Here is a 25,105-nt window from a genome sequence, read left to right on the forward strand (position 1 = left end):
CTCCAAAGAGGAAGACTCCACAATCCCCCTGGGCAGCCCGTTCCAGTGCTCTGCCACCCTCAACATAAAGAAGCTCTTCCTCATGCTGAGGTGAAACTTCTTGTGGTTTAGTTTATGGCCATTGCTCCTCATCCTGTCGCTGAGCACCACTGAAAAGAGTCTGGCACCATCGTCCTGGCACCAGGGAGGGAAGATACGTGAGGTCTTGAAAGCAAGCTTTACAAACCTGTAACTCAGTCTGTGTCAAACAGGGAGTCATAACAGAAGCAGGAAAAATCACAGTAAGAGCAGAACAAAATTAAACCAAACCAAAAGACAAGTCTCAGCAGTTACACTTTTACAGAATGAGCAAGAGTTGACAAAAAGAACAGGGAAGCCAGACTGGAGCTGGACAATAACAATCACACTTCAAATCACTGGGACTAAACAAGAATTTTAACAAGGCATCTTAACAATTTTAGTGAAGAAGCTGCAGTTATTATTACCTGATAGATCATTACAACAAACATTGTAACAAGTTGAAAGCAACGATGACTCTTAACTACACTGATGTTACAAAATACCAATTCATGTTATTTTTCTTCTATCTCGCCAAGACAGTTATGCCACCTAATGTGGCAACTGGCTGTTCTACTGAATTGTCTGTGTGCTCTTTTGTGGGATTTGATAGCTAGATTGCTATTGATGTTTTTCTTCACTTCTATAGCAGGTCTGACTCTTGCTTTTTAGACTTTCTAGTTATGATTTTACCTACAGGAGAAAATGAAACTTCATGATTTAGGACAGTTCAGAGATTTTCTCTAGTGCACCAGATGCAATGCTGCACTTACTCTGAAACAGCAAATTCAGGATCAATAAAAGCAGGTAATACTAACCATCATCATTTCCAGGTTCTTCATCTACTACCTCTTCTATATCAGCTGTTTTTAGTTTCACCTCTGGGTGGTACTCATCTTCTTGTTCATTTGATGGTACAGACGAGGTTACATTTTCTTCTATTTTTTTCCTTTCAGCTTCTCGCTCTAGTTCTTCTATTTCCTGCAGGCGTTTCTCTAACAGCTCAGCTTGCCTCTTCTGTTTTTTCTTCAGTTTTTTCTTTTTGTTTTTGGATATTTTTCCAACCTGAGAGATTAATGCAAACAAAAGAAAACAAACAAACAAAAAACCTAAACAATTATTCTCAAGGCATCTCACAGCAAATTCACTTGCAGTATGATTACTTTTTATTTTTAGTTTCTTATATTAGTATAGGCAATTAATATAGTACATATCTTTAATATTAATAATGGCAATTAATATAGTAAATATATTGTTTTTTCCATTTAACTTCAAATAAAAAATTATGCAGGGTTATATGAGATAAAAAAGCAACTGAAATGTTATATAGTTATACATTGTTTAATGTGGCTGTTTCTGAGATACAAGAGCAAAATACATCTAAGATACCATAGTAAAATTCCTATAATCCTATAATCTCAACTAGGTATGGTAACACTTAAACTTCAATCTAGGTTAACTGATGATGCTGCATGTGGAATATAGTCTGCTGTTGTATCTAATTATCTACATATAAATTTCACACGATTTCTCTCTGTACAATGAAGGAAATGACCAGCGAATGTACGCTGAGAAAAATGATACAAGACAACTAAAGAGATTGAAAATGGTAAAGGATTTTAAATAAATCCTGTGTTGTTCAGCTATTTCCCTGTGAAAGGAAAGCATTTTTATTATTCACTTCTGGCCCAAAACATGTGAATCACAAACAACAGATGGCCATTATGAAAAGTTTCACGTTTTATATAACATAAGGACTGAAGAACTCAGGTACAGTAAAAAGCAAAAGAAAAATTAACACATCTGAGCTAGGATTGGAACACTTTCTCATATTTTAAATGAATTCTGACTTCTATTTTTACTAATTGATAGATGACATCTATCCAGTTCTCATTCATTGTTTAGGTATCACTGTAAGAAATCCTTATATAATTCAAAAATAAAGTACAAGAAACAAAGGAAAATCTTGCTTTATCAAAGGTTTATCTGTAAATCCTGTCATCTTCAAAAGAAGCTACAGGACAGTTAAAACAAGACAGTTAATTTGACAATCCTATTATTTTTCACCCATGTTGTACGCCTGTGTACATTCTGTAAACACAGAAAATAGGTCTGACCTTAGATATTTCAGTAGTTATTTGATGTATGTATATGGCAAAAAGATCTTCCAAGTCTCATAAAACCCCCTCTCCTTTAAGGCCTTTTTTATTAAGGCCTTGAAGTCCTTAAGCTATCTGCAATGCATGGTATTTAGTGTGTGCACCCATTTTTGTCAGGATCTGAACAGAATGGATTATTCCTCGAGAGATGAAATGGCAATGCTTAACTGTCTCTGACATAGCTTTAGAATTGTAAGTCTATCAGAGTTTCCATCAGAGAAATACTGTGCCTAAACCTGGTAAGGCCAAAGACATTAGAAGAAAAGCATTCTTTGAAAGACAAAAGCTTTATTCAAAGGCAGCTTGTAAAAAGGGTAGAGACTACCAACAGTCTAATAGCAACTAAACACAGAAAATAAGAAAGTTAATTTGAATTATATAACAATACTTACAGGCTTCTGTTGTGGAGCTGTACTCACTAAAAGGAAAAAAAAAGTTAAAGATTATTTCTACAAAATCAACTCTAAAAAGGCAGAAAGTCGTAGAAATTGTGTAAAAATAGTCTTAAAAAAAAATATGGCAGTGATTCATTTTTTTTTAAAGTAATGTTTTTTTCTCTTTATAAGTACCTGCTGCCTGAAATCATTTGATGTCTCCATTAGAGCATCTGGAATTGGAAGGAATTAGCATAAATTTCACTGTTGTGGTTGGTGAAGAGATAATGAAAGTTAGAAAGGAAAGTCTGAATCAGTAAGAAGTGGACAGAAAACATTAAATTATGGCAGAGTTCTCACATATTAAATGTGTGTAGTCTGCTGACTGAGCAGGTACAGGTAGATTTTAGATAGTTCAGGGAATATCAACGAAGATGACTACTGTACTGCATTCAGCAGAAAAGTCAAATATTCATATTTCCTTCATTCTGAAACAAGGCAGTTTGACTGCTACGACTGGAGGCATGAAGAAGTGCCCCTGGCAAAAACCACACCACCACAGAAAAAGTATCTCCAGCGTGGACTTCTTCCTAAGCATCTCTCAGAAGGATTCCATCACTGACTAGGTCTGATGAGATTCCAGTACTAACTGTGAAAACGCACAGAATAGCAATACAAGCCACACAACATCCCCTACCCCCCCACCCAAATAATCACACCCAATAGAAATAACCAAATGTGGGAGACAGAGGCAAAGTGAAAGTGAGAAAGAGGAACTGAACGGGGGAGGAGAACAGCTCATGAACTTCTTCAGACACGAAAGCATATGGCAATTAACAAATGCAAAATAAAAAGTGGAGACAGTTGAGACTTCAGAATTCTCCTATGGGTTCAGCTTCCACTGCTAAGCTCAGGGGAAAAAAATTGCATGTATGCCCCCTGAGAGGGCAAGGTTTTCAAAAAGATTCTTAAACCTGAGTACCAAAGCTGATCTAAAAAGGGAAATTATGCAGAACCTATTCTTGAAATGCTGTAAAGAAAACACATCTTCAGCTCCTGTGTTGAAGGCCACAGATTCAATTACAATTTGCTAAGAACAAAGTGTGGTAAGAACTCCATCAATATATTCCTTAAAATAATATTTATTTTAATGTCAAGAAGCACCATATAGGCTGCATGAACAAAATCAAGTTACTTCCCACACAAATAACATACAGTCTTTAGCTACGTGATTACACATTATGTAAAATTCAATACAATATATTAATGATTTGTAAGATTTTGCATCTTAACATAGAGAATACTGTGAAATATTTATGGATTTTGACCACAGTATTTGTTCCTGTTATAGCAGGTATTTTCATTGTACCTCTTAGACTTTAATCTGTGATGCATTTTCTGACAATATCACAAAGGTATTCAAATGTTATTATTTCTCCACTGCCTGTAACTGATGGGCTTGATGGGTAAATAAATAGCAACCACGGTACTGAAGATCACTAGAAAAGCCACACTTCCTCCTTGTTTGTCTTTACTGATTGCTGTGAACTTTTTTACCTTGGTTTCTCCTACCTAAACATAATGTACAATTCCTTTCTGTACTCCTGGCAAGTCTAACATAGAACATTTCACATACAGTGCTAGGGAGAAGGACTTATCAGGAATTCAGTTAGGTAGAATAAATTCCATTTTCAAGGGTGAGAAACTATGGACTCTAATAAAAGTTTTCACTGCAGTCTAAGAATAAGTTATAACTGTCAAAAAGGCAGATTATTTCACAAGGATGGTGATGAACTTATAATGGAACCAGACACATAATTTAGATAAGATTATTAATTATTGTCAGTATTAGACATGTAAGGCTCCATCGTGGCTAAACCCCAGTCACTACTGCTTGTGGGGTGGGAGGAGAGTAAGTTTATATCAATAAATCTCTTTCTGCATCTGGAGACGCTGTAAACCTGAATGTGCAAAACTGAGAAGAAAGCATCTCCCTCAGTGAAATGCTCTGGATAGTTTCCAGAGCATAAATAAGAATTAACTAGACATGCATTTTTCATGTGCAATTATTTAAAATGTTAATTTTCATTAAACATAATATCATTAGCATTAATATATTGATGGAACTTTAGTACACTGCATTTCAATACACCATCATACCTGCTGAGCCAGAGGGGGGAGGAGCACCAGCTTTCTGCCACTCGGTAGCTTCAGCAGCCATTCTACGAACGTAGGCATCATCCACGCACATCAAAATGTTTTCTGGCTTTATATCCGTATGAATGATCTTGCACTTGCTGTGTAGATAATCTAGACCTTGAAGTACCTAATTACAAAAGGATGTTTTAAAAAATTATTTTTATTACCCAAACCAAGCCAAATGTATTTGTTATTAGTACAGAGATGTTCAACCTATTGCCTGCAGGCCACATGTGGCCCAACAGATAATTTATTTAGCTCAAAAACCCAGCTATTGAGACTTTCATAAGTAAGATGCTGGCTGGCTGAACTGTCTTGATGACAGCAACCTGCTATCAGACTTCCACTTCCAAGTGCTCTTTAGCTGATCTGCACATGTGTAAAAAATACTTGATACATCTTCCTTTGAAAAGGGAATCTGGTTGCCCAGAAAGGCTGATCCTCCCTGGTTCAAAAGATAGTTATTTGCAAAAAAACCCCACCCTGCAGTACTACATACTGAAGTCTGGATTGTGAATAACCATCTTACAATTGATTATAAAAATAAAAGCAAAGAGAGAAATGTGTTGTTGGGATAAAATGCTAACTATAGTTTTCCTCAGAATGCCAACAGTAATTCAGCTTTTAATGTGACCCACACATCACGATTCGTCTACCTGTATTTGTCCCGTGTATTTTTCCAATAGCTTTTCATACTCTCTGCAGGCTAAAACCATACCAAACCTGCATATCTGAAGTCTTCTAAATGCATTCTGAGACGAAAATAAAAACATGATTTTTACACTATGAAAAAAATTCTCAAATTCTAACTGTAACAGAAATACAGTAGTTTGTGTGATTTTACAAGTTTTCTAGATAAAACCTACGTATGATAAACTGCAGAAGTCAATTACTACAATTACTCAGTACAGAATAATGTAACAGCATAAACCAAGCTACTATGATAATCTACATAACTATTGTAGAAAAAGATTAGCAACAAAGAAAAAAAAGCAGAAACCTAGCTGAACCCATTTAAAAGACTTCTTTCAATGTTCTACAGCAGGAAACAGAACTCCAGATTCATGAGCTCCAGCTACAAGAACATCCTGCCAATCTCTGTATTTTGTAAATAAATTAACAAGCTTCTTGCTCTCAGGATCCTTTAAGACATAGCTAACTAGGGTCAACTTTAAAGGCAAACCTGTTGATTCAAAATACCAGTAACAAAATACAAAGATATTAGTCTACCACCCAGTCCTGAGCTAGTTCCAGAGCTTAGCCTGTATGAGTTCCATGGTACATCCATCCAGCATGCAAGGTAGCTCAAGAGAAGAGCAGCAGCAACATGTGTATGATATTTACACTCAGGCTAACATATCCTAGAAACAATTCAAGTGCATGGCTCTGCTTTCTCCAGTTCTGGAGCTAGAGTAGAACAGCCACTGTTTTGAAAAGCTTTCTTTGTAGGCCTAGATGAAAACTGTATGTTCACTTGAGCAGGACTCAGCATCAGTGCCAATGGTACACCGAAAACCTGCTGCATTCTTAATAATCCGGATTTTTTTCCTGTAGATCCAAAATTTGCTTAACCTCTTGCCAAAGCAACTGAAAGAACATACAGTATGTCTCAAAGAAAGACTGGTTTATTACGGGAAGCTAGTTAGCAGTTAAGTGACTTCAGAATTTACAAGAGGCATTAACAGCAATAGCAACATAAAGACGGATGATAATAGTCTCTTCCCTCCCCCACTACACTACAGACTATCTTACAAATTACCACTGAATGTCTATAATTCTGAGGCCAAGAAAAATAAAAGATTCCAGAGTACACTGAAAGCCATAAGCATTCACAAGATAAATAAATATCTGTTCCACTGCGACCTGCAGAAGTGGAATTTATGTGAAACTAGATTTGAAATCTCCCACTTCAAAAAGACGGCCTTCACCCCTCTTAGCAACAGTGTCACAGGGACAGCTTTGTCTTTAATTTGGTTGAAGAATCCTTTCTTGGGAGACAAAAAACTTTTTTTAGAAAACCAAAAATATAAATTAGAAAGCTGAATTTTTTTCCCTTGTAAAGTCACAAGGTTAGTTTCACATAAAGAAACTCATAATTTGCAGTTTCTAATTAATATCCACTTTTTTTCTTTTTCATTCAAGGAGCCACATTATATTGACCCATTAACCAGACTTACTATATTGTAAATCCAAGCAAAAGTGAAAACTTTCATTGATAAAATACATGATGCTCATTTCAGCATCAGTTTCAGAACATGATCCTCTCAAAAAGAGACTGCTGCTATACATTTTACAACCCAAAGTAAGGATCCAGAATTAAATAAATGGACCCTTCCAATCATCTCCACTGCAAACAAGGAACTGCAGCAACTAGCCCCATTTTCAATTGTGCAAGGTCTTCTCTTGCACAACAGTTCATATAAATCTGCCCCAGAGGAAAAAAAAAACCTTCTTGAAAACGAACTGAAATTCTCATTAAGAAACTCAACTTTCAGCTGCATTTTAAAACAAACCTGATTTTGCCCCAAAGCTCAAAAGTACTCAAAAATGGAAACAAAATCTTCCAAATCACAGCATTAAAAAATTACTTTTCAATTGTAGCATGGAATTATAGTACTTTCTGAAACAAAATGGTTTGCTGTACAATAATACCAGTGCATTGTTTCATATTCAAGTTTCACAAGTAAGTTTTTAGAAAATGTGTAGCACAAGTTTTGTCTGAGTAGAAGAAAGAATAAGTATCTGTATTCTCTTTAATGAGATGAACAACCTGGAAGTCTTGGCAGTTAATGCTATTCTCATTAGTCCAAAACAGTAACTCACAAACTCCATGCTCACAAAAATAAAACCTTTTTAATCTTTCAGGACTAACACATTCCTCTTTTCACATATCAAGTATTTGAATTACTTGGAATTTTTACCATTGCTTACATTCAAGGAGTAATTTAGGTTGGAAGATTGGGTGATTCAAACCTTCCATAAGTCACACTAGCTTCAAAGTTGTATCTAACCTCAAAATCAGACCAAACTGCTCAAGAGCTTTTATCCAGTTCATTTCTATCTTCTAAGATATAGACTACATAACACTGTAGACAATCTATTCCAGTGCCTTACCACCCTACAAAGAATTTTCTCACTACAAAGAATTTCTTCCTAATATGTAACCAGAACTTCTCTTTCGGTAACTCACATACATTGCTTCTTGTCCTATCTCTGTGTATCAACAAGAGAAGTCTGGCTCCATTTTCTCTGTGTTGAAGAGATCACAAGTTTCCCCCTTTATTAGCCTTTTCTTCTTAAAATTGAACCAACTAGTTCATGTTGTATGTACTTGTATATACCACTTGAGTCAAGTCCCACAGTCATGACAATCACAGAAACCACTGAGAGCCTCCCCCTTACTGGGGGTCCTTAAGGCCCCTGTCCTTGCTGACCCCACTTCTCACTGGGTTGTGGTCACCATCCCCAAAGATCCCACCTGAAAGTCCTCCTCTGCTACGTTATAGGAGCCTGCTGGCAAAGATGCCGTGAAGCTGAGTTAAGTAGTTCTCACCTTCCTTCCAAAAAGGGGTTGTGGTTTGGCTTACAGGCAGTGTAACTGCTGCTAAACCCGGCGTATCAAGAAATTACACTGTAATTTCTCAGGTTTTGGCCAAACGAAGGTGCAATCAATGTAAAAACATTCCAAAGACAGACAACATTTACCAAAGCCAGTGGATATGTATCTGCATGTATGATACAAATATACACATTCCCTTTTCTTCACAGGCAGCTCAGTTCCGCTGGAGCACTGTTACTACAACTCCTGATTTCTACTATCCAAGCCACCTAGTTGTACAGGTATTAATGGACCTAAAATTTCAACTGTATAGTAACAACCTCATCAATTTGTTATTTAGGTAATTCTGATGAAAGAGCTGACAGGTTGATATTCACCAGTTGACATACAATAATAGTTACAAAGAAAGTTAGTTTAACAGATCGCTTATTAAATTAGAGGTAACGTTGATGAAAGGCAATACAAGTTACTGAAGTGCCAGCATACTTCATTCATCATTTGTAGGTATTAACTGCTGATGGATTAACACTATATACAAAATCAGAGAGATATACACAATTTTTCCTTGCTGAGCACTATTTCTCCTTAAAATCACCTCTCGGGAATTTGATTTTCGCAATACAGCAAAAGAACACATATTGAGAGAACACGTCCCAGTGAAATGTTCTGAACTGTTTCATATTGTTAACTCTCTGACACCACAAAAACTTAAATACAGGTAGACACCAGTTTTTTTCCTTTTGAAGCTATTTTTCAGAGATACAATTTTTGTTCAGTTTTATAATAATAATATTATCTCCCCCTGTTCTGACATTTTATTTTCCAGAAGATCTTATTAAGAAGCATGATGTGTCAACCAAAACTGCTATTGAACACAAATCTCCTTAAGTCTACGAAAAAGACTTCTTGCTTCAACTTTTTATTTTCTAAAGCCCTCAGGAAACTCTTCTCAGTGGGAAACCTTCATTTAAAAAACCAAAACAAACAAAAAAGCCCGCCCAGCATGCAGAAACGCAGGCCATCCAGAAAGATGTTCTTGCAAACCTCCCTAGGATTACCAATAAAATTATCTTAGCTATTCATCAGTAAGAACTCAGTTGAAATATCACCGTTCTAACCTTCAAACTGTTAACAGTGGTAGAAAAAACTAATTAAAACATTAGCAAATCTTACCTGTCGAATTATACTTTTTACACAACGAATGGGAAGGCCTTGATAATTGGATTTGATTATCCATTTCAGGAGATGATGTCCAAGTACTTCGAAGACCATACAGACATCTGGGATTTAATTAAGGATAATTTCCAAATAAACTTGTTGAAGAGATCAACACAAATGTCTGTTTGCGTACTGGCTAAAGCAATCATCACCCTGTTAGAGGGAAAACACTTCCCCCTAAAACGAGCAGAACACAGTATGTACTTTGGTATAATATTGCAATTGTACGTGTTATACGTAAGAACAGTGCCCAAATGCAAAACAAATGAAGCATTTTGATGATACAAATCTTGTCAAGTATTTCCACATATTAACAGCAGCATTAGGGTGAACAATGAAATAGGTAATTCTAGAAAATAACTAATTCATTTTTGTTTTCTTTGAAACAGTGAGAAGTACAGATTTGGCCTATAATGTCTAGCTTCTAATAAACTTTCAATGATATGAATAGACTTTTAACAACAAAAGTCTGCAGCAACAGTGTTTTAGAAAATGAACCATACTAGAAATCTTTTTGATTAGGCTCAATTAAGAATCACTTGACAATAAAGACTCAAGTAGTGAGAGAATGGATTTCTTACCACGTACAGTGTTAACTGCAGAGAATGTCAATCACCAAAGAACTCAGGAACAAAGAAAATGCAGAACGCAGAAGCAACATGCAAAAAACGTATACCAGAAAGTTTCATTTGACCCAGCATCTACTATTGGTCCCCAACAGAGGCCAACAGGAGATGGTCAGGGAAAGATATTAGGAAAAAACAAGATGTAGGCACCTCCACTGACCTGTGGTTGGAGGGCTTCCTAAGATAGAGATTCTACACTTAATATACCTGGGTAGATTATCTTTCTATTGAGAAAGTATTCAGATATTCAAGTTAATTTTAAGTTTTATCAGCCATAACATTCCAGCAAGACATTAATGATTTGACCAAGTTAATCCTCAGACATGAGCTGTGAATGACCTTGACATCCCTGGAAATCAGAAAGAATATTAAAATCTTAACTACATGATCCTACAAATTTGCAAAGAATAAAGTAAAACAAATAACAGAAAATGAACTGATGGATATTGCAGGAAAATCTCAATGGATTAAATTACACTATATCTCAGAGACCATTCGTAAGGAACTACACACTGTTAGGGGAGAAATCTTACCTAACTTCTCTTGAGTTTTATTAACTAGAGTCTTGGCTATGATTTTAGAGTCACTGTCTTAACTTCTGTCAAAATGAGACTTACCTTGTCTATCAATCTATCATTTACACTCTTCTCAAGTACCTACCTATACTCATAAAGCTAACTTAAGTTTTAAAACCTACATCCTCTATGCTGGATTTAGACCAAAGTTAAAAGGTCTCAAGACCAGTCTATCTAAACACATTGTGAAGGACGGTAACATTTTGATTGCTGCTACTTTTCATCTCCCTTCATGTTCCTTAATTCCTGTATTAACGGAGACAGTGAATAGTCATTTCCCAATCAAGTCTACTCAGAATATTATAAAACTTTGTTCCATTCAAAAAAGGAAACAGTCTTGGTTACTCTACTACACAAGTACCCAATGAACAGAAGTCACTAGTAGAGGACACAGCCATCAAAAATGATGAGCAGAACACATTAGCCCCTGCATGGCTTATTAACTTAGCCCACGCAGTGAAGTTGCAATGCTACAGCAACACAACAGATTTCAGAAAGGCAAGACACTGCAGCATTCAGAGATGAAATTTAGGACACCCGCCCACAGCCCTTCAGACCGCTGCTGCTGCGGACTCTCCAAAGCACATTCCTGCCATTCCTTGCACTTAGGGAAGTGCTAAGCCTTGCCAGTAACCAGAAGACAAAGGGGTGCAGGGACATAGCTGAAACGCAAGAGTAGGGCACTGAGTAGGAAGATGCAAGGAGGAAAGGCAGAGGTAGGCAGAGAGAGGAGGGCCACAAGAAAGAGAAGTGATGTCTACCTGAATAAACAGATGGCAATGTTTTGCTGGGAGGACTCAGAGAAACTCAAGGCAGTGCTCAGCACTGTGGAGAAGACACAGAAGAGGCTCAGTGTTTGAAGCAGGTATGCAAAAAAGTTGCCTTATTTACTATCCTGACCTGAAAATCATTAACTGTCAGTCAGACTGCCCACAACAGTGTTTGAGAAAAGCTGTGCCTTAACTGTTGGGAAACCAGCCTTGCATGCCCCAGATCTTCCTACAGCACCAACACCCTGACAGATGAGTCTGTCCAAAAAAGTCCTCCAGCAAAAATAAACCTGAAGCCCACCCAGGAGACATGCCTCTTATGAAACTCTTATGAAGCAGTTTGGGAAATGTCTGAAAGGGGGAAATTGAGCAGAGCAGCAAAAGTGAGAGCAAACGTAACATGAATCAGCTGACAGGCTTAAGTACTTAAAACTGTTCTTTCTTGACTAAAAGCCTACCAGTAAATATCTATCTATCTATAAACACACATCACAGAAGCACTTAGAGATCTGATGAGGGCTGGAGACTAGTTAAATGAAATAAGGTTCTGGTACCAACACAGAACACTTCCGGGATGTATCTCAGCTGCTTCTGGACTGTCAGCATTTATGCTTTATGGCATGTAATTAATGCTGTATATTCTCTGGAGGTAAGTTTATTACAATTATTATAATGTCTGATTGTGTCAGGAATGTTTCCTTCCTTATCTTTTTACTTGTCTCTCTAAATACTTGTTTCATTATGTGATTATCTGAAGATTTTATTTAAAAAATGCTACACTCAAATAAACATTTGTTAAGGCTCTAATAAATATCCAGTGCAGACAAACATAATAATCTACACTTATTGAAAACACCACAGTGCCGAAGTTTGGGAATTCTGTTATTTTCTGAAAAAAATCATAATTGCAATCTTTTTAAAATGTTCAAGTAGTTAAAAAAATTATCAGCCTAGTGTAGCACAACACACATTGTTAAAATGCCTTTGTACATAAACACTTCTTACAGCTCCTAGGAGAAAGATGACGTTTTCAGACACACAGTGCAGGCCAATGACTCTGCACGTTCCCAGCTCTGTGCTACACAGCTCTTGACAAGTTTTCCTGTCTGGAAGCTCCACGACATTTTGTGGTATTAGCCATCCAAAGGATTCACCCACCTCTCTTCTGTCTTGCTTTAACTTTTAAATGTATTCCATAACCAGTGATCTAGCCTCTATGAAGCATATGTTGTTTTAATTTACAGTCAAGGAACAGATATTTAGTGACTTGCCCAGAGGAAGTCTCTGGAAACAGCAGAGCATGGAAAAACTCTCAAATCACTGTATTTCTCTAAACCTGTTCAACTCAGTAGCACTAATGTAGCACTAATATGGAATTTTTAAAATGGAAATAAATAGCAACAAAACATTAAAATCAGTTACCTGCTCCCTCCCAAAAGAACCTGCACAAAGATTATTTTCCTAGAAGATAAAAAGGAGTTGATCAAATCATCAGTGCAACCAACCGCTGCTCAAATTGGTAATGCAACCCAGTATGCACAAGCTGTTCACAAGAAAACTCAAAGCATAAGATACTAGATACCATATTTTCACTGGCGGTTAGGACTTTGACAGACTTCCAGCTGTAATTTCAATTTGAGTGCAATGCCAACCCATCCTGTCTACTGTACCTTTCTGAAAAAGGTACTTCTCAGTAATGCAGGAACATTTGCCTTCCACATAAAACAACTTGTGTACTGTCAGAGATTTCAACATGAAAGTAAAACTGAAATAAAATAAATCAATATCAGCTGTCCAGCTGGTAACACAAAGCTATCTGAACTCTTATTTTTCACCAGTACATTGTCTTTTTTGGCTCTGTCAACTTAAGTGCTATATTTCAAAAAGATAAAGTTTGGATATGCTTTCAAAATATTATCACCAACAAAATTTACTCTTTATACTTAGAAATGGCTCTCACCTTTAATACAGACATATACATAATTGTGAATCTTAGTAATAGTTTAAGAATGTTATTGGGAAACTGCTCCGTTAAACAGACGATGGGAGTTATTTCTGTGTATAGCTACGAATGCATTTTCTTATTCCCAATTTCATATTAGAAAACAGCAAGTAAAAATTTCTGATTTCTAAAAATAACTTTGATTATCCCTCAATTGTACAGCTGTCAGCTAAAGACCTGAAGTGCTTTGGTTGCAATATTTCTTTGTGAACAGTTAGACAAAATAGAGATATCTATAAAATACCTCTTAATAAGCATCTCAGTTCAGCTCATACATTAAAATCTGTTTTTTTGTAGCACAAGAGCAGCACCAAGAAACCCTCACCAGGGTTCTTTGCCTCATTGTGTTAAGCAATTTCCTTGATCACAAACCATTTATATTCAGGCTGACGCGACTACTGGCAACTGTATGGTTTATTTTAATTTGGTAACAAAACCTAGGCAATAAGCAGACTATACTAACTTCATCTACATTTAAGCACATTTCTACCATGGTAGCTCACCACTGAAGCAACCAGAAAACAAATCAAAATGGGACAAAGGGAAAGCAGTTAAGATGCCATTCTGTAACTGAGAATACTTGTGCCCACACTCTCATCCTCACTTATCACAAACCCAAAGGCTTCGTAATTTATGTCAGAAGATGGATGAGATGAACACTGTTTGCACGCTTCTCCCTGAAAGGATGCTATCTAGTGGGCTTTCAGATTCACTGACAGTCACCTCCTAGAGGATGAGAGTAGATGAAGAGCACCTTAACCTGATCTGCTCAAGACTGAAGGCCCATCACCAAAATCAACTCAGTGATAAGCTCTCTGGAGCAGGAATTGATTCATTGTCTGATAGTATGACACCATGAACAATGAGGTCTGTTATTAGAGCTCCAAGATACAAGAAGCATACACATAAATACCAGCTGTAACAGTAAATGAAAGCACAGTAATATAATAAGCTGCTAAAGTATCTAATATAATTAGCAAAGAAAACTCACTTTAGCTCAACTCTAAAATCAAATGCATTCATAGACCCAAAATTTTCCCTGAGAAGAATATTCGATCACATTTTACTCTGTGTCTCTCCTTTCCCAACGCTCCCCTCCCCCCCTTTTTTTAAGAAAGCATTTGAAGATAAAGCTTTAAAACCTTTGCCAAAAAAGAGGGTAACACCTGGCCAAAACAGGCTCATACAAACAAGAGAAGAATTTCCATGCCCTCACACTTCCCACAAGAAAACACAAACCAGCTTCTTCATGACACTGACACTTTTCTTTCTCTTTACCAGCCTAAAGCAAGACATGCTTCCTGTAAGCCTCAGTTATTACAAATCTTTTCAGTAAAACTCCTGTTTTTACATGAACTATCTCTAGTTCTAGCAGAACATGACAGGATTCATGAGAATTTTCTATTTTGCAATGTGTTTAGAAAAGGTAAGCTACTTTCACTCCAGTGAGTGCTTTACACACTGGACTACTCTTTGCATCTAGGTTAATGCATATTTAAAGTAATAGTAACTAGAAAAATAGCCAAACTAAATGCTTACTTATGTCAGCAGATCAGTTTTAATGAAGATGCCATGTTTTTAAAAGGATACGAATTCCATTCATTCCAGAAATTTTGAAGTCATCAATCAGCTGCACAACCATATCCTTGTTGGGATCATTAGGGTCACTTTCACGAACCTAAACCAAGAATGGAAACACTGACATTTTAGGGCAAAAATTACTTCAAAATACTAATTAGTTAGCTTTTCACATGAAGTTAAACACTATTTTGGAGCTTCAGAAATCACAGCAACACATAATAAAGCAGACATTTAGAAAAAAAATATGTAAAAAGAGTTTAAAAACAGTATTCCGCTCCATTTTTAAATTCATTTTTACTGTTATTATCGATATTGAGCACTGTATTGCATGGGTGATACTTACACATTTGAGCAACTTTATTTCATCCAAGGCTGTCTCTGTATAATGTTGGGCACTTTTTACAACTTTCATTGCAACAAACCTTTTCCCCCTTGAAAAGAACAAAAACATTTTCAACACGTGCTCTGAATTAAAATAGACATACTTTGGGAAATTTTGAATAAAATATTTCTTAACCTAATATATTCTGACAGAAAACACTGACATTACAATTAAAAGCACCTTCTAACAATACTCTGTTAACACTCTGATTTATTGAATATTCTGTCTTCTTCATGCTCATGTCTTTAAAAGCGGAATTTGGTTACATGTTTTATCATTTGATCAAGGTTTATTTTTTCATTAAAGATAAAACAATTAAAAACAGTAGCTCACTCCTGCATGTTCAACATGCAAACTCAATAAGCAAAGCTAATTTGTCAAAGAAAACAGATATACACTTATTTCTGAGAGCTTTTATAAACTATACCCTTAAGCAAGTGCAAAATAAGACTGCAGACATCTTTCTGCATAAAAAGAAAGCAAACATTCACATAACTTTATCATGCATGTAAAACAAAAGATACTCCAAACAAAATAGTGTATTAAGGAAAAAGTAAATGGAAATAAATAGTTTTCTTACTGCATATCCCAGCATAGCCAGACTGTAGAGAAGTGTCCCCATCCTAACTTTCTAATAACATGGTACCGGCCATTGAAAAGATCACCAATTTTCACTGGATGATAGCCTCCTTTTATGAAAAAATGAAGAGAAAAAGAATGTTCAGAAAACAAACAATAGTTCCCAGGTTTTCAAGTAATTCTTGTAGTATAAATTTTTCTCTTCAAATTGTCCTGTACTATAAATAGGAAATCTAAAGAATATTTTACTCCAATGTTAAAAATTCTGCCTTACTTGGCCTGGAGGGAAAAAATTCATGTCCTGTAACTAGTGTAGAGTTTATTCACCCTTCTCTCTTATGGCTTTTATTTATGGCAATATTACCATCTGTTCTCCATTTCCCCAGGCTTATCTTCCACTTCACAGAGAGTACAGGAAAGATCTACATTATTTCTTTTATCATATTTGAAGCTTCTCCAATCAACATACTTTGGATGATTGTAGAATCTCAACAGAGACTGTTTTAATTCCCATTTGCTTTCTACTAATAAAGGCAGCAATAACATACTTCCTGAGAAAATGTTAAGAACAATGCAGACTTCATTGATGCTCCTCTGCTTGGCTCCTGACCCATAGCAGTAATGCATTTTTCTCATGTCTGAGGTTTTAACAGTGAGGAAAAAGAGAGAGCAGGCAGCTATGGGCTTTGTCTGAACTGCTTTTTAATTGCTAAAGTCTGCAGCCCTAACTTACACCATTACACAGGTCCTCAAAAGCCTCATTTGGCAGAAAGGCCAATGGGACAGAGCAGGCTGGAGCTCAGGTTTCCAGACAGTGTGAGGAGGTGTAATGAAATTTTTTGTTTCCTTTGTATTTTAAGAGGCATTCTTCCTCCCAGTCAAACACAGGGAAGTCAGTGATCACACAAGTATCTTATTCAGACCTTATCACACCAACAATAACATCCACAATTTTGCCTAAATTGCAAACAAATACTCAAGCTGCACCATGCAACCCTCCAGGACATCACCAGCAGCAGACTCAGAGCAGCTGTCACGGAATCACTTCTTCAGCTCTTTCTGGTCCTTCACAATGTCTCATGCCCAACTGTCCTTTGGCAGGATTCTCAGTTATTGACTATTCCACTTAAAATTAGGAAAACCTCAGACTACTTTCTCTAAGTTACTAGATTTGTTTTGAATTCTCCTGAAAATCTTGTTAGAACTGGTGCCCAGTTAAGACAACAATGTGAACTTATCATTTCCTTGGATGTAAAACAGGGGCTTCGCTCTTATCTCCTGTTTATCTGTGGAACAGCAACATCAAATCTGGATATATTTATATCCTTTCTTTGCTAATAACATCTTCTGCCTTAACAGAAGACTTTATTCGTGAACTTTTTTCAAAGGCTTCCAGAGCAGATTAATAAATTTAACACAATTGTACAACAGAATTATAAAGATTAGATATTCAACAGAATGACAAAGCTTAAGTAATATATTGCTTTAGATGCTGGCATGCATAAACTGAAACTCAAACACACAGAGCTTCAATATTTGTATGTCAAGGTGTGACTTCAGGCTTAGCAGACACTCGCTGGTTTGCTCACATTCTCAAATACAAGCTGACCCATCTGACATGCTGCAGCTGCCCAGGCTCCCGCACGTAATACCCCTGGCAGAGACCCAAACAGCTCGGGCCAGAGCAGCAGGGGAGCAGCACTCACAAGTATTCCTCTCAGCAGGGTCCAGTCTGAACCAAGTGACAGCAACAAGTAATTGCAGATGGGCAGCTCAAGTCTCAGCTACCATACAGCGCTGGCTTATTACACTTCCCTGCCCACCTGCCTCCCAGTTTATACCACCACAGAGGGTCAAGCATGTTCACCAGGCACAGAAATGAGTCTGATGTGCACAGGTAGCACGGACAGACACAGAGTGCAGCCTCAGCTCATGCAGCCTAGCATAAGGAGTTGAAGTTCCATCTTTGTCATGAGTATGTTGCACAAGAACAGCCTTTAAACCTTTAACCCACTGGAATCATACACTTCCTATCACATGCAGTATTTCATTTCACAAATCATTAGGTATACAGACACCAACATTTTCCGTTAAAATAGAGCAAAGGAAAAAGCAGGCCCTAGATCAGGAACAGGACAGGGCACTACAGGAGGACCAAGACATACAGACCCAGGTTAGGACTAAGTCCCAGGACTCCCCTTCCCTCCATCACTGGGAAGGAAATGTTCATGAAAAACTGCCAGGACAAATCACGTAGGTACCTAAAAAAATACCTTCATTTCCACTGCTGAATTGTGTCAACCTAAGTAAGAATGCACAACATTGGAAATTAAGGAGTTCCCACTTGGCAAAGAAAGAAAACAGATCACTTGTGGAACACCCAACCAGATTTACACTTCAGGAAAGAAGGGGGGACACAGACTTATTGAGAGTAAGTATTGACTATTATGCTGCCCACTTCATTTGCAGCAAGAAACAGTATCAGCATCGTAAGAAGCCCACATCCACTGCAGCTTCATTATTAGAGAAATTTTGCTGAATGCACACATACAAATCCATGCCAATAGAAACATTGAAAACAAAACTAAATTTAATTGTCTATTTAACTGTCTTTGCAGTAACAGTTGATGAAAATATTTAAAAAACTGGATAAATAGAATCATAAGACAGCTTTTTAATGGCTTAAAATAACAACAACAAAATTATTACTCTTTGGTAAATAATTTCCACAAAGCTCTACTGAGGACGATGAAGTGATGGATGTGAGTGGAAGGTTAAAGAACATACAGCAATTCCACTACTTAAAGGTTTGCATTTGTGAAATGAATCAAGTCGGGTGACCTGAGAGCTAGAACTATGTGAAACACTTCCACATAATTCACTATAATAGTATCATTTCTTCCAATTTGATTTTTGTCCTGCATGTATCATTGCATGAAAACAGTAAGAAGTATGAAACATTATTCTCTCTATATCTCCTTTGCAAACAGGTAGGGTTAAAAAACCTAGTTTTAACACCTCTCTATGGTTTGCAAATAGATTTTAAAATTCAACAGTACAAATATTTCTGAAATGTTTTATAATTTTCCTAAACATCCGGTTCTGTTCAATCATTCCTTGGCAGTTATGTGGCTTCAGATGTATATAAAACCACTCACAGTTGACACAGCCTTTTGCATTGCCAGAAGGGTGTATGCGGGCCTTCAAGTACATAAAAAAACAATGTCCAGAAGTAAATTTTTGCACTAAACAAAATTATTTGCCTTTTTTGTCCTTTTTTAACATGTTAAGAGCATAACACTCGATGAAGAATTTAAATACAGGTAGACATACATCTCTAAAAATAGCTGAGGTAAACAAGTGCCTTATAAGGCTGCCTCTCTGCAGATAGCTTTTGGTCTACTTGTGCTTCAAAGGGTCAAAAATCAAAAACTTGGGATAGTTTCTTCCCATAACAGATAGGAGAGAGAACACCCTACCGAGGAAATCAAAGACACCAAAGTCAAGTTAATAAACTGGGGGTTGATACAGTTATTTTAGTAAAATCTACGTACTGCAAGAGTAACAATACTATATATGTACAAGCCGTGTTATTTTGGTCCCTATAGCACTGCCATAACTAATTATAGCAATACACCAGCATATGTACAGATACCAACAGTGGTAGCTTATTCTCTGAGTATATCCATGGGCACAAGACACTTTCTAAACCATAACAGGTGCAGTTTTGGCAATAATCGATCACCATTCCTGTACATATTACTCCCTGATTATTCATGTCAGCAACATATTCATTTACAGGTTGTGAACAACCAGGTAACAACACATTTAGTTTAAATGCATTTTAAAAACTGGTGTCATCCTACAAGAAATGTAATTATTTAAGTTCCACATGATACAGAAAGTATTTCTAAATAGTCATAACAAGAAAGCATCTATGCCATATTAACGGGTAGAGAAAAACGATGTACTTTTGGAAGAACAATATTGGTATTTGAAAATATACAATGTGTAAGTGGCACTGCTGATAACTTAACAAAACCCGCCTGTTGTGCTATTCACTGCAGCACACAGAAAAAAAGTGTCTCTCACTGCTAGCTAGTGCAACATGCACTCAAGGAAGAGGGTCAGAAAAATGAGATCATTATTCCTAAATGTCTTCTGAATGTATTGGTAATTGTAGCTGGCTAGTTCTATGTTTGTATAGGGAACTATTCCCTTTGTGAGCTGGATGAATGGGAGACATCTCCAGGGGCAAGGATGATGATCAGAGAAGCAAAGAATCCCAATTACATCCGTGACACAACTGGCTCTTGGAAAAATATCCAAGTGTTTCAAAGCTTTTCAGAAAAGAAGAAAAACTATCTTCACTGTCTAAATACCCCTTGACAAATCACGTAGTTGGACTTTTGGTATTTCCATTCCTTAAACAAATAAAGATTTGACCAGTATTTAATGTAAATTCAGTTGACACAGAAGCAACTTCACAGATTTAAACAGGTCCTGGAGGAAGCCCCCGAGGAACAGAGGTTAGCCTGTGCCTTACACCGATGGCTGTTAGTTGTCTCTTTCACATTAGATGCTAATTCAAATTAATCCAATTTCCTGATTAAAAATACTACGACTATTTACTAACCACCATGTAATGTGGTGAAGCTGTGAGCCCAGCACATAGTAACTTATCCTTAAAATATAAAAAAGAAAATTAGGAACAAAAATGCCCAAGCACTGGGAAGTACAGTTAACAGATAAAATGCTGAATTAAGAAAAAAATTAACCATATACCCCCTCATCAAAATTGCCCTCCTATGAAATTTCAGGATGGGGTTGAGAAGAGATGAAGTATGCTCTGTGCCTAACTCAAAGATCCTGGGAGATTATCATTTTGAAGAAAGTATTAGGAAGAAAAGAGGCACTCCGGTAATAAATTATGATTTCCAAATACTTATCTCCCACTCTGTAAATACAGATAAGGTTACCCAAAACACAGAAAACATATTTAAACTAATAAAATCCAACTCAAATTAATGGAATTAATGTACCTAAAAGCCATCCCTGGAATTCTTTACCAAATAACTTATTCATTCTCCATACTAAACATAAAACAAACAGGAAACCTGCATGGCCCCAGATCATCCCAATCTGACCATTAGAGTCAAGATTCTTACGGGACCTTTCCTTCAGTTCAACTCTAATAGACTAAAAGAAGGAAACATACTGACCAGTCTTACTGGAAATTATGGTCAGAAAACAGGTAAACTGGAGCAACAAATGCACTGTTCTCACAGAAACAAACAATGGTTATGACAACCAAATGAACCAAAGCTTGAACCATCTTTAATATACTTCTATCAGTTCAATGCTTCAAGAGCAGAATCCGGAAGAACCTTTAAGCATACAGAAGTTCCCTTTAATTTTTCAGGAAACGTGCAAGTATTCTTAGCGCAAACGTAGCTCATTTTGAAAGCACAGAGATCTCTCTACTGACCTGCTCTAGTCACAGAAAATTCTATTTAACTTACTACATTAACGTAGTTGATGTTGTTAAAGGCATCAAGGGATTTCAGAAGTATTTGCAATGTGGAGGGGTCACTTGTTTTGGTTTGGGTGTTTCCATTTCTCTTACAACTAACATCGATCCCGAATAGTTTCTTCTCTATTCTTATAGCAAGAACATCAAGAAAACAGGGATGCAACATTTGTATCCTTATTGCAAAATGTATAAATAAGCTATGGCTAAGTGAAAAAGTAAAGCTGAAGACAGTTGTGCCTCTGGACCTGAAACAAGCAGTTGTTCATAATTCTCATATCAATAAATTCCATAATTGAAGATCGGGTCTTTAAAAGCCTCCCAAGAACTAGAGTTAAGACCTGCATGACACTGCTTGCCCTCACGGACACTGCTGAGCTGCACACACCTTTACAGTAATCTGCGGGATCCTCTTGCTCCTCATCGTCGGAGCCCAAGATCTCCTCCTCTGGCTCTGGTGGGGTGGGCTCCGGCAGGGGCGGCGGAGGGGGTGGTGGAGGAGGTGGCGGTGCAGAGGGAGCTTTCTGCTGAGGCTCTGGCCTGGAAACGAAGAGAGAGCAACTGAGTAAAGAGCTTCCCCACAGGGTAACCCAGCCCTTCGCGCCGGTGAGAAAACGCCTGGGGAGATACCAGTCAAGCATGACTCACTTAGGCTCCCACTGTCACCTTTCATATGACCTGTGTGACCCTAGGGAAGCATGCACAGAGATACACCTGACCAGACCAAACACAAGTTTCAGTGAATTTGGACTTACTCACTGGAACAGCTTATATTAAAGATTATAAAATTTTAAATATTATATGCAAGAGCATATAATATCACATATAAAGCATAAAATATAAAGCATAAAATCAGATGAGCTTTTAGAATTCCCGATGAGCAAATGAGATGTTAGACCTGTCTTCTTGAGCATGATTGAGAAGAAATATTTTTCAGAGAACAGCAAGTTATTCAGAAGCTCCTGCCTGCTAGCTGAAGGAAGAAAGATCTCATTAATACATAGCAAGAAACAATCTTCTAGGGACACTGACACAAACCAGATGACTTAATGCACTTCTCCTCATCTTGAGCTGCTGCCAAGACTATGAAAAGCTGTATCAGTATACAGAATAATACAAAACCAGCTATTAGGAAGTAAGAAAGAAAAATTAATCTTCCTAGGTAGCCTATGATGCATTCCCAGAACACGCAGAGCTTGCTTTAATATGCACTAATTGAAAAAACAAAACACCACCACAGACACCCAACACCGTGTTTTTCTGTCTTGCATCTCCAGTTTAAAAAGAAAAACAAAAAAATGAAAGATGTTTTATGTCCCGTTCTCTGAAAGGCCATACTTGGTATTTCTAAACACTTCCAAATTACTCATGTTTCAAAATTCTGAGTATTTTCAATACCCATAAAAATGAAATCCAGGGTCGATGCATACCTGTTTGTCAGATAATTAAGAAGGCCTTCTCCAAACAGGTTGATGCTGTTATTTTTTTGTATTCATCCCTCATACAAATAAAAAAATATATGCTTGCCAAATGATATACTTGCAAAATACATTTGCAAAGTAACTTAAAAACACTTCTGCCACCAAAAGCTGTTATAATTTGCATTTATATCTACTTCAAAGCTAAGCTGTCTGAAAAACACCATATTAACAGTATTCTGTCATTCATGCAATAAAAAAATAGAAATCTGTCATTTGCTAATTCTTCAGCTCCTAAAATTTAGATTCAAGTGCTTTCCCGATCATGAGTAAAAACTGTTTTTATGTTTATCCCGATTGTGTAGTCCTCCTCTTCACAATTCCCCACACCACCCCTTCTTTTTACACACTGCAATTGTGCAAGTCAAACAGAGCAACTGGAGTCAAAGAGTACACAGTTGGTCAGAACTGAATTCCGCTGGCAGCAGGCACCGCCTGCACAGCAGCTGCTGCTATGCCTCTGCTTTAAAGGACATCACTGGAAGTTGCATGCATACCAAATTTATCTGCCTGCTACCTCTTTCAGATAACAACATTCTTCTATTCATTCACTAAATGGTCGCATTTAAAAAGGAATATTTGGAACTACTTTATTAATGGTTTAAGTTATGATGAGAAATCTACCCAAATAACTTAGGTAATTTCTAGCCATAGAAAGCCTAGGGCAGAATAGGAGAGAGAGAAGGAATCCATTTGTAGGATAAACAATAAATATGTTTGCATGTGCTCCTGCCTGCATAAATTATGCTTTTTTTTTTTGCCTTTATCTTTCCTCTTGTTCCCAACAGATGTCTCATACATGTCCCAATGTACAATAGATTGTACACTGAGAGGAAAGTAAACAGATACAGCAACTGGAAGGTACAGCACATCATCTGACCAGTTAATTTTACTACACATCAGATTAATGGCCCTACCATAGCCTGGTTTCATGGTGTCAGCAAGCTGATGGCCCCCATGCCCGGTCTGATGTTGACAAAGCTTTAATCAAACAAATCATGGTACAAGGATCAATGCTGCAAACCTTGAAACCTCATCTGCTGGGCACAAGACTCTTTTGGATACACAGATGAAGAACTATGAACACTTAAAAATTAATAATGCCAATGATGAACAGGAAAAATAAAGCATAGAAAAAGAGCTTGCACTTCATCAATGTATCTGAAAGCAGCGTGCCAGGCAACACAGGCACATCCACCAGTGCTCAAGACTCTTTTATTTTGGACAGTACCATTGTTTTAGTTTGTTCTGACCATAAGTTTCCATGTTATTATTTTGGTCACATAAGGTGGCAAACATATAGAAAAACTAGTGCAGGTTAGGACAATGCAGTACAGGGGTCCCAAGCTGAAAACCCATTGAAGTTGTGGCGATTTTTCTCTTTAGATAACAACAACTTGCTGTATTTCTTCACATGATAAAGACAATACTTTAAAGAGAATTGGAAGCATTCCTGGAATCAAGATTCACACATTTTTGTCACTCGTTTTGAAATAAACATCAAGGAATACCAAGAATCTCCCTCCAAGAGAGGGAGGAAGTGTACAACCCAAGATTTAAGAAAAGCCAGTATTTGCATTTATTCCTAGGGAAATAGATTAAGAAAATAGAGCTGCTTCAAAGTCTCTCTCAAGTTACTATATTTTACTTTGTTTTTTAAAAAGCTTATTCTTTTCCTGTCTCCAATCCTAGCTGCATTTGGTATTCAGGAGTGTTTTCTTATTGTCCTTTGTGGACATCACGAAGGAAGGAAAGATATTACTTTATTTCCTTCTGGAGTTCTTTATGATTTTATCTGTGAATAACAAAACACTGATTTAAACTGAGGAAGATCTCTGAATTGTCCTTTTAGCTTTGCTTGCACCTTCTGCAGTAATCAAATATTAGTACATGGAGAAGAGTGAAGGAAAGAAATGCTGCTGAGTTACATCAGCCTGACCGCTAATTCTGCATTATTGGCTTATTTTGCTGGTTTAGGTTTTTTGCTTGTTTCAGATTCTTAGCATTGTTCTTTGA

General features: G+C 37.0%; 1 protein-coding gene across 5 annotated transcripts in view; it reads right to left on the bottom strand.

Annotated features, from left to right (window-relative positions):
• The window catches only part of SRPK2 (SRSF protein kinase 2), a 144,028-nt gene that overhangs the window by 26,161 nt on the left and 92,762 nt on the right, over positions 1-25,105 (bottom strand). For all 5 annotated transcript variants that reach the window (XM_030478858.2, XM_030478862.2, XM_030478861.1 and 2 more), the window contains 8 exons: positions 22,000-22,151; positions 16,083-16,191; positions 15,464-15,551; positions 15,130-15,217; positions 9,522-9,628; positions 4,751-4,916; positions 2,609-2,634; positions 876-1,122 (listed from right to left, as the gene is read on the bottom strand). In XM_030478858.2, coding sequence (XP_030334718.1) covers positions 876-1,122; positions 2,609-2,634; positions 4,751-4,916; positions 9,522-9,628; positions 15,130-15,217; positions 15,464-15,551; positions 16,083-16,191; positions 22,000-22,151 — 983 coding nt within the window. The remainder of the gene's footprint in view (positions 1-875; positions 1,123-2,608; positions 2,635-4,750; positions 4,917-9,521; positions 9,629-15,129; positions 15,218-15,463; positions 15,552-16,082; positions 16,192-21,999; positions 22,152-25,105) is intronic.

This window comes from Strigops habroptila, chromosome 3, assembly GCF_004027225.2.
Source record: "Strigops habroptila isolate Jane chromosome 3, bStrHab1.2.pri, whole genome shotgun sequence".
NCBI lineage: Eukaryota > Metazoa > Chordata > Aves > Psittaciformes > Psittacidae > Strigops > Strigops habroptila.